The 11,865-nt window shown below is 54.1% G+C and overlaps 1 protein-coding gene across 1 annotated transcript; it reads right to left on the bottom strand.

Annotated features, from left to right (window-relative positions):
- Nucleotides 1-1,327: 1,327 nt before the first annotated feature.
- LOC131915621 (taste receptor cell protein 1-like) lies at nucleotides 1,328-10,581 on the bottom strand. Its single transcript, XM_059269037.1, is given in 13 exon segments — nucleotides 1,328-1,384; nucleotides 2,251-2,333; nucleotides 2,567-2,712; nucleotides 2,807-2,865; nucleotides 2,958-3,082; nucleotides 4,263-4,402; nucleotides 4,683-4,747; nucleotides 5,112-5,242; nucleotides 5,405-5,556; nucleotides 6,755-6,816; nucleotides 8,370-9,206; nucleotides 9,209-9,750; nucleotides 10,539-10,581. Coding segments are annotated over 13 exon segments (2,442 nt in total).
- Nucleotides 10,582-11,865: the final 1,284 nt, after the last annotated feature.

Raw genomic sequence — 11,865 nt, 5'->3', positions numbered from 1 at the left:
GAAGCAGGGGCTCAAGGGTACACCACCACCATGTTCCTTCAAGCTACAGATGGAGAAACCCACGGACGGGATTTGCAGCAGGGTCACACAAAGTCAGTGGCTGTGTGAAGACCCAGAGCCAGTTCTGGACTTGTGTGCCTGCAGGACCCTCTGCATCCTGCTCAGGTCCCTAAGGCCTATCCCAGACCTGCCTGAGCAAATCTGCCTCGGTGTGTGGCTAGGACCCACACTTACATCACCTGACTGGGTGAATGCCAGGAGCGGGCTCAGATCCTTGAGGCTCCAGCATGGGGAAGTTAAAGCCCACAAGAGGCTGAGGGCCCTAGCAGCCGGTTTGGATGACAAGCAGGGTCTGCAAGGTGAGTGGAGGAACAATTTTCTCCCAAGTTGTGGTCTCAGGGGAAATAGGAAGATAGGGTAGCAGCGAAGACTTTGTCTTTGCCAGCTTGCATACACCTTCCCTGGTTTGCTAAGAGGGCTTGGGCTGGATCACTGTCAGCCCCCCAAAGCAGTTGGGAGCATGGCCTGAGTGCCTCTTTGGTTCCCCCTGCTGGAAATGGAGTGCTTCTAGCCCCACCCGCCATTTCGGCTGAGGTACACCCCCGGGTTAGCCAGCCAGTGAGCACTGGGTTTTTGCCGGCTGTTGTGTTGCATGCTTTCTGGGCTTCCTCCCTGGCTGCCACCTCCAGACACTGGCAGTGCAGCCTTGTCGGGGTACCCCTTGCAGGAAGGGCTATAGAGTCCTTTCTGGCTGGCCAGGGTGTCTGTGCTGTGCTGAGGATGGCAGGCAGGTGGAGCTCCTTGTGTAGCCTGGACACAAACCCTTAGGCAAAGTTGTGATAACCACCATAGGGCTTCAATGTACATGAGCATCATGGACACTCACTCTGCCTGTAGCCCTGCATGCTCTGTGTATACACACTGGCTGTTGGTCTCTCACCTGCCTAAATGTGGTCCCCATTTCATGGGTAGTGTGGTGGCAGCAGGGCCTGACAATATTCTGTGGGACCCGACTCCTTTTGTCCCGACTCGCCTGTCCATGCTGCGGGGGAGCCTATGGGCTTGGCCTTCTGCGAAGGAAGTCATTGCCCACCTCTTGGTGAGGTGGTGGGAGGTAAGGGAATGTGGAGCCCCAAACAGGGACTGGCTTTGCAACCATGGACACGAGAGTGTTTTCCTCAGTTTTATGCAGTGTGGAGGTGAGGCAGGAGCTTGAAGAAAGAAAGTCCCAGGCTTGCGTTTTCCGCTCTGGTGTCCTGCAGCTTTACTCTTCAGGGTTGAGGTACTATCTGGAAGCCCCGGATGAAGAGAAATGAGGGGAGGTGACCTAGGAGAGGTATGGGATTTGCTTCTCAGTGAAGTGGGGAGCGGTACCAAGGGCCACCTGTGGGTGTAGAAAAGAGACAAAAGCCAGGAGGCAGAAATAATGTCTGGAAACAAAGAAGATGGAGCATGGTAGCACTCCATGCCTCCTGGAAGCTTAGGCAGGAAGACCACTGCAAATTTGAGGTCAGCTTGGGCTCAGCAGTGAGTTAAAGGCCAGCCTGGGTTACATGGTGAGAAAACTCACTCACGTAACTGTTGGCTGGTGCTGCCCTCCCCCATCTGCCTTGCCTTGGGTCAAGGTGGAGGGCAGGCAGGAATTGAGTTGGCATCATCTGGGGACTTGTCAAGGCCTGGAGTGGTCATTGACAGCATCCCTATGTGGTGGGAGTTAAGACCCCTCTGCACGTCTCCACCCTCTGCCCCAGTTCTCCCCCTGTGGCCAGAGCTCTGCTTCTGTCGCCCTAGCCCGTGCCCAGAGCTCCAGTGACTTCTGGGAGGAGTCAGCCCAACCACTTCTTGGCTTCTGCCCAAGGCGGGATAGATCCCTGTTATGTGGACTGGACCCCCAGCACTGTGGTAGTAACTCAGGAAAAGGTTAGGCAGATCATGCAGAGATATCTCCTCCACACCACCTTCCCAAGCCAACCAGGGTGTTTAGCCTCTGCTTGTTTGGCAGAAGAAGGGCCTCCACACCTGGTGTGGTGCAGCCACTGCTGTGGTGGGGCTTCAGTCCTCTGGTCTGAACCGTGGAGGTGCAGTCATGGGGTCAAACCCAAGCCCCAGGTGGAAAGCACGCCATTCTAGCTGGCATGTGAAGAGAACTCAGGTTCAGGTGGGTAGCAGGCTGCTGACCCTTTGTTTGGGCTAAGGTCTCAAAGGCTCAGCCTGTTTCTTAGGAAGAAGCCCTTTCCTGGCCAGACTCACCAGGACAAGAAGAGACGTGATGAGCTGGAGGTTTGGTGTGAACCCATGGCTGGGGCCTCTGGAGGCTCCGGAGCTGGGGGTGCCTGGGACAGAAGGGAAAGGCTGAGTGGGTTTTCCATCCTCCAAGCCCTCAGGGACTGCTAGGCCTGGTGGTTGTTCCCAGGACACTTGGAGCCAGTGTACCCTGGGGGCTCATAGGAAGGCTAAGAGCAAACAGCCATGCAGCGCTGTGTGCCGGAGGGAAGGACAGGTGGCAGAAACAGCAAGGCCGGAGACAGCAGAGGGAGGAGACATGAAGAGAGGGAGAGGCACTGACCAAGGGCTGGGAGGAGCATCTCCAACTGGAGACCCTCAGTTTCCTGCAGGAAGCTCAGGCCTTGGTGCATGCAGTCTTGAATGATGGCCTGGGCTGGCGCAGCCCCAAAGAAGGCAGCTTGCACTTTGGCAGTCAGAGGTTCCTGCCTGGGAGGACCATGACAGGCTTCAGGGGGCTGGAGAGACGCAGAGAGACCCTCTCCTCCAGCTGCAGGACCCGCCCTCCGAACTGAAGACTCACTGGAATTCCTCCACCACCACTTGACCGAAGTTCTGCAGAGGCTGGAGGGCGGAGGTTAGCTGAGGTCAGAAGACAACAAAGCGTGTCACCGGGTCGCACAGCCGAGGCCAGCCAGACCCCCTTTCTCCACGCCTCCATTGCCTCACATCACCCATTTTGTCAGCAGACCACGAAGCTCCTGGGACTCAGAAGTAGTCTTGTTCTCCAAGGCCTTGGTGAAGGGGTGACCCAGGATCAGGAGCCAAGTCTCATAAAGCGCCAGCTCTGCTTTTTCCCCTAAGGTGATGGGGTGGGGTGGTGATAGCGGCCAGGACTCTGTCTTCTGAGAGCTCTGGGGTAGGACCACACCCTGGCCAGGGTTGCTTGCACAAACCCACTGCTTCCTTCCATCCAGTGGTCAGCACACTTGGTCTGAGGGCCGTCTTTGCTGCCTGCTTTTGTTAGACTAATGAGGTCAGGTGGACTTACATTTTTAAGTGGACGAGAAAGGTCAGCAGTAGAGAATTGTATAGCATGAAAAGAATATGATACACAATTTCCATGTTTGTATATGAAATTGTGCTGGAACACAGCCAGCTCACCTGCTGTGACATACCTCGGGAGGGCTGGCTCTGTTCTCCCTATAAGGGAGGAGCTAGGAGCCACCAAGGGCAAAAGAATACTAACTCTCTAGCCCTTTGTGGTCATCTGTCTAATGGAAGGGTGATGGCCTGCTCACTCAGACTTCACAGCAGGAGATCTTGCTGCCTACTGTGTCTTTTACAATCCCTAATCTCCCAGGAGGGCCTCCACAATGACTTACAGAAATACATAGCACAGCCCTACGTGAAGAGGAGTGGGTAGTCCCACTGTCTGCTAAGGGGATGATGGGTCCTTTGAGGGTCAACGCTGATGGGGAAGGCACACCCTATGTTGAAAGTCAGCTCTGAGAAAGATAGGGGGGAGACCCAAACCAAGGCCTGCCTCTGGGAGCTACAGAGCAGAGCCCACCAGATGGTAACACTCAACCTGAGAGACTGCAGAGGGGAGGTGGCAGGGACAGCTCTGAGGTGAATCAGCACTTCCTAGCCTGAGGGTCCACTCCAGGACAGCTCCAGCGTGTGGCTGCAGGAGACCGAGACCTTGGATTTCTCCAACATGGATGTACAAGCTTGCTCAGCTCTTCCTTTCAGGGGCCTCATGGGACAGTCTTCATGCAATCCTGACCTTGGTGACAGAGCTGACCTACCATTGTCCCCTCTCTTGGGACATTAAGGATTAAGGTGACCATTGAGAGTTGGCTGGTCCATCTTGTATCTCTGATCCCAAGCTTCCCACAGAGCTCTGGGCCCACTTTCTCGCTATGGGCTGGCACACAAGCTTTGCTGTTGAAAGTTCTGCCCCTTCTCAGAGGGGGGCAGTGAGGCCTAGAGAGATAGGCTGACCCAGAGCGTAGATGGGGCCCAAGCTCACTCACCATTGGCCACCATGCTGGATTTCTGGAGGGTGGGGTCTGTTATGTGATGGGCCAGGTAACTGGCCAGGCCTTTGAGGTGGGTGGGGATGGGACTCTTGAACTTGTATTCCATGTAAATGCGCACCCACTCGTTCACGTTGCTAGGGGAGGATGGGAGAGTGCAGTGTCTTTGCCAGTACATGATTCCAGAAGCAAGTGCTCAGCTCCTGAGTATACACCCTATGTTCCTACCTCCAAGAGCAGAGCTCTATGAGGCAGACTCAAGCCAGCTTAGACAAAGTCCTTATTGGTGGTCTCCAGCCTACACCTGTACCTCCCGGCTTTGCGTTAGGGGTGGAGTCGACAGCAGCCACGTAGGCTGGGTAAGGGGGGATGGCGTGGCTGGAGGACTGGACAGACTGGATGGGATACTCAACCTACCTGAAGAGGAGCAGGGGCTGGTCCTGGGGCTTAGCCTTGTAGAATCCTGACACCTCATGGGTGACCTATAGGAAGTCCTAGAGGTCAGGTTGCCCGGGAGCTGCCTGTCCTGAGGCCCAGTATAGGGTGGGGTCAGGTTCTAGATAAGGTAAGGCAGGACCTGATAGCCTTCTCTTGTGTAGTCTTCTGGGCAGGGGTATCTGGTGACAGCCTGGCCACTGACTTCCCTCAGAGTTTTCTCCTCCTCAGCCAGCGTCCCCTCAGGGCAGGGCTGGGTTCCCTCCATACTTGCCCTTCCCACACATGCCAAGCGGGTGCCGCTTTCACTGGGACCATGGCACCTACCATCACTAAAAGCTGTAGAGGCCTATTGACAAGGGAGGCGGGGAGAACATCCCAGTCCCGGAAGCAGGGGAGGGGACACCTCACCAGCTGGAGGATCTGCTTCTCCAACAGGATAAAAGGTTGCGAACCAGGCAGAAGCAGCTGGGGCAGGAAGGGCCTCATGAGCGTGAAGCTGATGTTGATGGTTTCCAGGGTAAGGTCTGTCATGTTGCGCCCTACAGAGCCACATACGCAGTCTGTGAAGTTGGAACAGCCACCTTTCCCACCATGGCCTGCTCAGGGCTTGGGCAGACGGAACGGGATCCCTCCAAGGAGCCCAGCCAGCCTCCTCCACGGGCGGGTGAGGAGGCAGGGGTCAGGCATTGCTCTAGACTCACCATCAGCAGAGAGGCTGCTGTCAGCCAGGGACAGGTGCCCAAGCAGCCATCTGGAGGCCTTCGCTTTGCGGTACAAAGTCCAGAGGATTTCTAGGGCCGAGGGATCCGGCTGCCCAAACACGAGCGAGGCTTTCACTTCTGTAGAACCAGGCCTGCAAGGAGGGACCAGTGGGGGCAAGGTAGGCCTGGCTGGTGCAGAAGGCAGGGTGCTGTAGAAGAGAAGCCTACCCCAGCAGCGAGTAGCTGCAGAGAGGAACGTCCCCGCACCACTGAATCGGCTCACATGACCCCCTGTTGGGGCTCCTTGGTAAATGGGGATAAAATCCCCTTCTCAGAGGGCTATTGTGAGGCCTGAAGGATGCAGGCAGGTATGCACACAGCACGTGCTCGGTTAAAGTAAGTTCCCTTGGACTCCTCAAGAGCTGGTTCTCACAGGGACACTAGAAATCTTGTCCAGGGGAAGACTGGGATATGGTGTTGCTCAAAGAGGCCACCACTGACTGGGAGCTCTCAGGAGCTCTAATGGACACAGAAAGCCTCAGCTGTGGTTCAAAAAGTAGGAGACCCTGGAGAGAGGGAGGTGATAGGCCTGAGGAATTGCTGAAAGCCTAGAGAAGGATCAATTGCTCATGTCCTGGAGGAGGCAGCTCCTTCAGGCGGCTCTCAGGGAGAGACCTGGAAATAAACAGCCTCAGAATCTAAAAGAACACTTGCCCTTCCTGTGAGCACCTGTGCCGACCCAGGGCTGGGGAGATAAAACAGGCTCAGGAAGTCACAGTTTATTAAAAGGGAAAAAAAGTTTTTTCAGGGTTTCTCGTAGCCCTGGTTGTTCTGGAACTCACTCTGTAGACCAGGCTGGCCTCGAACTCACAGAGATCCACCTGCCTCTGCCTCCTCCCGAGTGCTGGGGTTAAAGATGTGTGCCACCGCTACCCGGCAAAAGGGAAATTTTTGAAGGAGCTGCAATCATGGCCTGGATTCCCCCCACCGGCATCTCTGCAGGTAGTCTACTTTCCCAGCAGCCCAGAAGAAGAGAGTTCCGCCCAAGGATTTACATTTATTTACATATCATTTACATGGCCCTATCCCCAGAATAAGTAGCCTGATGTGCCCATTGCCTGTCTTCTCGCTGTACTCAGACAGTCCTGACATAATTGTCCAAACCCAACAGCTGGAATTGGGAAAGAGCAGGAAGGCCAATTGAGGTCATGCAGCACAGCTGGTAGCAGAAACAAATGTGGGCCTCTTATCCACCCATCTGGGTCCAGGTTCCTGGCACTTGGGCAGGGTTGAGCAGCCTGGACTAGGGCTGCTACAGGCATAGATAGGTCAGTTGAGAACCACACTCACCTTAACAGCAGGGCACTGACATTCTTGAAGCTGGAGAAGGCCTCATGGTAGATAAGCTGGAGCTGAGGCAGAGGTATGGAGGTCAGCCTGTCCACCCCTGCCTTGTGTCCCTCCATCTGCCCTGACTTCTAAAGTGGTCTCATCCCTGATCCTGGTCCAGCTGGGCCTTTCCCGGGTAGTTCCCCTCTGGTAGCCTGACGCTTACGATTACCTTGTGCTGAGATCCTAACCCAGATCCGTCTGCCCAGGGCCTACGCATGTACAGGCTTTACCTCAATAGTCAAGTCACCCTGGGCTCTGCATCCCGCCAGCTGCCAGCCTGGGCTGCTACTCCCACCCTCATTTACCATAGAGTCCTTTGCCAGCCTCTCTGCAACTTGGGTTCCCCCAAACAGTGTTCCCTCTGCCCTGGTGCTTGGGAAGCCCTTCGCTGTTTGCTGTGACTATCCTCTCTCCATTCCCATTAAAATGCTAGGTGTAGTTCGTGCCTTTGGCCCCTGCACTTCGGAAGCTGAGGCAGGTTCACTGTCAGCCTGAGCTACATAGTGGGGACCTGGTCAAACAAACAAATACAGGCAACAAACAAATGAAAACAAAAAAACCCAGCCAACCAAAAAGACATAAAAACCACAACCAGGCCAGATGTGATAACACTCAGCATTACAGAACTTTGGAGAGGAATGCCCAAGGACCAATTCAAAGCCAGGTTTGGTTACATAAAAACGCTGTCTCAAAAAAACCAAAAAGAAGGCTGGGTGTGGTGGCACATGAGTTTAATCCCAGTACTTGGGAGGCAGAGGCAGGTGGATTTCTGGGAGTTCCAGGCCAGCCTGGTCTCCATAGTGAGTTCTAGGCCAGCCATGCTGCACAGTGAGACCTTGTCTCAAAACAACAAATAAACTAAACACACACACACACACACACACACACACACACACACACACACACACAAAAGAGGATCCATTGCTGTGGTAGAATGGTTACCCAGTGTGTGCAAGGCACACCACTCAGCAGTTTGCTAGCCTCTTGTGTTCTTTCCCAGTTCGTCGAGATTATAATCTGGTCTCCGTTAGACCCGAGGACTGTAGCTCCTGCAGCAGGAGCGGCCCTTTGCTCCTGTTGTTTCCCAAGTTGCACACAGAGATGAACCATTCAACAAACGGACAGGAAATGGTGCCCTGTATGGCAGGTGAGAAATGGCGGTTCCTGTCCGGGATACCGACCATGCTCCTGATTCCAGAATTGAGGCAGGAACTGTGCCTCACTTTGCCAGGGCCTCAGGGGTCCTAGTCCTGGATGAGGCTATGTGCTGATAAAAAGCCAGCAGCTGCACTGTGAGAACCTGCTCTATTTCTTGTAGGTGAGGCCTCCCCCACTGTGAGATGTTCCCTCTGTAATGACTTCTAAGAAGTATTTCTGCCTAGCTTCTCCTCAGACTCCTCCCGGGAGCACAGCGTGGTACTCATTAGGTTTTATTATTTTGTGTGTAGCTGCTCTTAGGAGCCAAGACCTGTATAGTGTGTGTTGTGGCTGTGCCTGGCATACTCAGAAGGAAAGCAGAGCAGGAAAGATTGTCTTCATCCGCATCCCTCTACCCAGTGAGCAGGTGCCATACCTGGTAGCAGATAAGCTTATTCAACAGCCGGCGCTCCAGGGCTACCAGGTTCCAGACAGCTGTTGTGAGGCATCTTCTGTTGATCCTGAAGGCCACAGAGTGAGTCACATGACTAGGTCCTGGAGTGGAGGAACTCAGGTCCTGCAAAGTTACATCTTGGCCAGGGTGAGGCAGGGCAGAGGACTGGCTAGCATCAGCATCCCTAGATATCTCTGTGAAGCTAGAGCTGTGTGGGACAGAGGGAGGTTTGGAGAAATGTTGGAGGGAGAGGGTGGGCAGGCGGATTGGGGTGGTAGAAACCCATGGCCCAGGGTGGCTGGGTGGTAGGGCCACCAGGGGTGCAAGGCTTGAGGTTTTAATGGAAGAGTCTGTGGCTGAGGGTGTAGTCACAGACACAGAGGGTTTAGGAGGTTCCCTGGCTCCTGTGGTGACAGAGGAAACAGGGGCCAGGGTTGAGGATGAAGGCAGGAGCAATGCCGATGAGGAGGGTGGGGAGGAGTGGGAGGATGGCTGTGAAGGTGATGTTGCTGAGGACAACAGCCGCACAGAAGCACCACTGGCTCCTGAGCCCATGCCCAAAGCTACAGTGTTTTCAGACGACCCAGAAGCCACTGTAAAGGCTTGGGAGGTCAGGCCCGGCCCTGATCTCCCCGAGGACGCAGGCCAAAGGGGCTCTGTCGCTTTCATGCAGGGAGAGATCGGCGATCCTGAGGAGATCCTTGCAGCCAGTGCCGCAGATGGGGATGCCTCTGGCCCGGAGTGGCCGTCCCTCCATGCAGTGGGACCGGAGGTGTTCCATAACGGGCACGGAGATCTAGAAAATATGGAGAGAGAAGGGAAGCTCTGATTGGATGCCATGTTGATTTAGGTGCACCAGTTGTCTCCAGTGATGCAGAGGCAGGGACTGTCGAACACAACCTGGAGACCTTGCTGTACTTCTGCTTGGATCCACGTGTGGGAGAAGGCTGTGGCGATGACATAGCAATTGTTTCTAGAGATCCAGAGGCCACGTTTTTCTTTACAGGATCAGCCCCAGATGACACTGGCTGAGAGTCAACAGTCACGTGGGCTGCAGATGTGGTCAGGGCTGAGGGGATTGGTCCAGGTATGACCCTGTGCAAGGGCCTGGTACTTCCTAAGGGGCCAGGCATTGAGGGGGACTCTTGGCCCCCCACTGACTCTGTAGAAAGGGCTCCTGCCCTCCTCTCCAGGGCCTCCGGTTCCCTCTCAACTGAGTTGATGCGGCCAACAGTTTCTGTCAGGATGTCCAGAGGAATGCTGCTGCTTTGCCGAGCGGATGTGCCAGGGGCTGAAGGAAGCTGGTTAAGGTCTTCATGTGTAGAAGGAAGGGTCAGGGTAGAAGCTGAGCCTGCCAGGAAGGCTGCAAAGCAAGACAGGCTTGGTTCTCCAGTGTCTGGTGGGCAGGACTGGCCCTAACCTCTCAGATCTCACCCTGCCACATCTTGCTCACTTAGATACCTGAGAGCAATACCTGGACCTGGTTAGGCCCCAAACCATGAAGCTATTTACTCAGGCTATCTCCCCTCCCTGACTCTAGCCTGGCTGACACCAGGGATACCTTTACCGCCACCTAGAAATAGACATTGTAAGGACAATGGGACATGTCTTCAAGATTTGTCTGTCTGTCTCCTAACAACCTCCACATCAAGGACCTTCCCAAGAAGTCTCCTAGGTCCAAGTGGTTGCCAGGAGTTGAGAGTCTTGTCTACTCTATCCAAACCATGTCTGAGTCCTAGACTAACCTAATGGTGCTAAAAATACTGTGTGTGTGTGTCTCCATTGTGGGTGAGACTGTGACCTGACCATATTCCCTGCATACAGGGTTCTAAGATTCTTAGGGGCTGACCGTGTGGTGGAACACATATGTGGGGAATCCCTGAAGGCTCTGGGGTTAATGCCAAACATACCTACATGTGTATACAGCTCCAAGCAGGTAACCGTGAGTGCTGTCAAGGAGCCTGAGGTCTCCAATCTTTCCCTAGCATCCCTTAGGCTGGTCAAGGCCAGAAAAGCATGAAGACAATGAAGGGAAGCCCTGAGGTGGGAGTATGGAGTTCACTGAGGAGAAGGAGTCTGCCCTTCCCTAGCAAGTAAGCAGGTGATGGGGAGAGGATACCCACCTCGCCTTCCCCTTCCCTACTCACGTACCGGCCAGGAGAATTCCAGCTGCAGGAAACCACTGCTTGTCCATGCTGCAGGCTCCTGCCAAGGCTTCCAACGATGCAGCGTCAGGTGACAGACACAATGATGTCCTTTGCAAGTCCCCTTCAGGAAAAGACTCATCAGGTAGGAGTAGAACTCGGTGTCGAGCTCTTGCCTAAAATGCCAGATGCCCTGAGTTGTACCAGCACTCAGCTGCCCGCTTCCGCCAGTAGCTGCCCAGAGTTAAATGTCCTTGTGGGCATGGAGGAAGCCCCGAGTGAGTGAGGTCCTGAGTGGATGTGTGCTGTTGACATGGGCATGGCCATCTGAAGGATGCCAATGTCTCAGCCCCAAGGGAAATGGCAACACCTTCCCTAGGCGAGGCTCCCTTACAGACTGATTCTACTGGAATTTGTTAAACCCGTCCCCTTGTTTAGCGATATCTAATAACCTGACTCCTTGTTTATCTGTGTGTATTAACCCTACCTCTTAATTCAGCTGTAAGCAATGACCCCACTTCCCTGTTCAACTGTGTATAATAAATATGAGCTACCGGGGTACTTTGGCTTCTCTATTAGAGAATCCAATCCATCCGATCCCAGCTTTTCTGGGCATGTGACCATGTCTGTCATTTCTTTATTCCCTCACCATCCCAGTCAGGTGGATGCCGGATTCCTGGAGCTGTGGTGGATGAAGAGCATCTTTTCCCGTCTTTAGGTGAGGAGGGAGTGCTAGTGGTATTTTGGTGGTGGGGGATGTAATGACAGTGATAGTCAGAGATGGGTTACGAGGGTAGCAAGGTGCTAACTGGTGTGGGAACTTTGTGTGTCTGTGTCTGTGTCTGTGTCTCTGTGTGTGTGAGCTTCTACCCAAAGCCCCTGCCCCAGCTCTGTTCCAGCTCGGTCACTGATTCCAATCCATTAGACAGGGAGGGGCTGGATTATGGCAGATCAGAGACAGCCCTGTTCACGCCAGTAGGCCTTCCTAGAGTTCTGATTAGAGCCTTGCACTAGGCATAAGGAGGTGGCAGGGGTGTTGGACAGAAGGGTCCTTCCAGACCCTTCCTAGCTGCAGTTCTGTGTCTGCCCTGTGTTGGTTAGTTTGGGTTTTTGTTGTTAGTTTTTTTTTTTTTTTAACTTGACACAAGCTAGAGTCATCTAAGAAGGAATCTCAGCTGAGAAAATGTCTCCATAATATTGGTCTGTAGGCAAGTCTGTGGGGCATTTTCTTGATTAATGATTGATGTGGGTGGTGCCACACCTGGGCAGGTAGTCTTGGGGTGCATTAGAAAGCAGGCTGAGCAAGCTGTGGAGAACATGCCAGTGCATAGCCT

The sequence above is a fragment of the Peromyscus eremicus genome, chromosome 7, assembly GCF_949786415.1.
Source record: "Peromyscus eremicus chromosome 7, PerEre_H2_v1, whole genome shotgun sequence".
Lineage (NCBI taxonomy): Eukaryota > Metazoa > Chordata > Mammalia > Rodentia > Cricetidae > Peromyscus > Peromyscus eremicus.
Note: the sequence above shows the minus strand (reverse complement) of the source record. Positions and strands in the feature narration are given on the sequence as shown.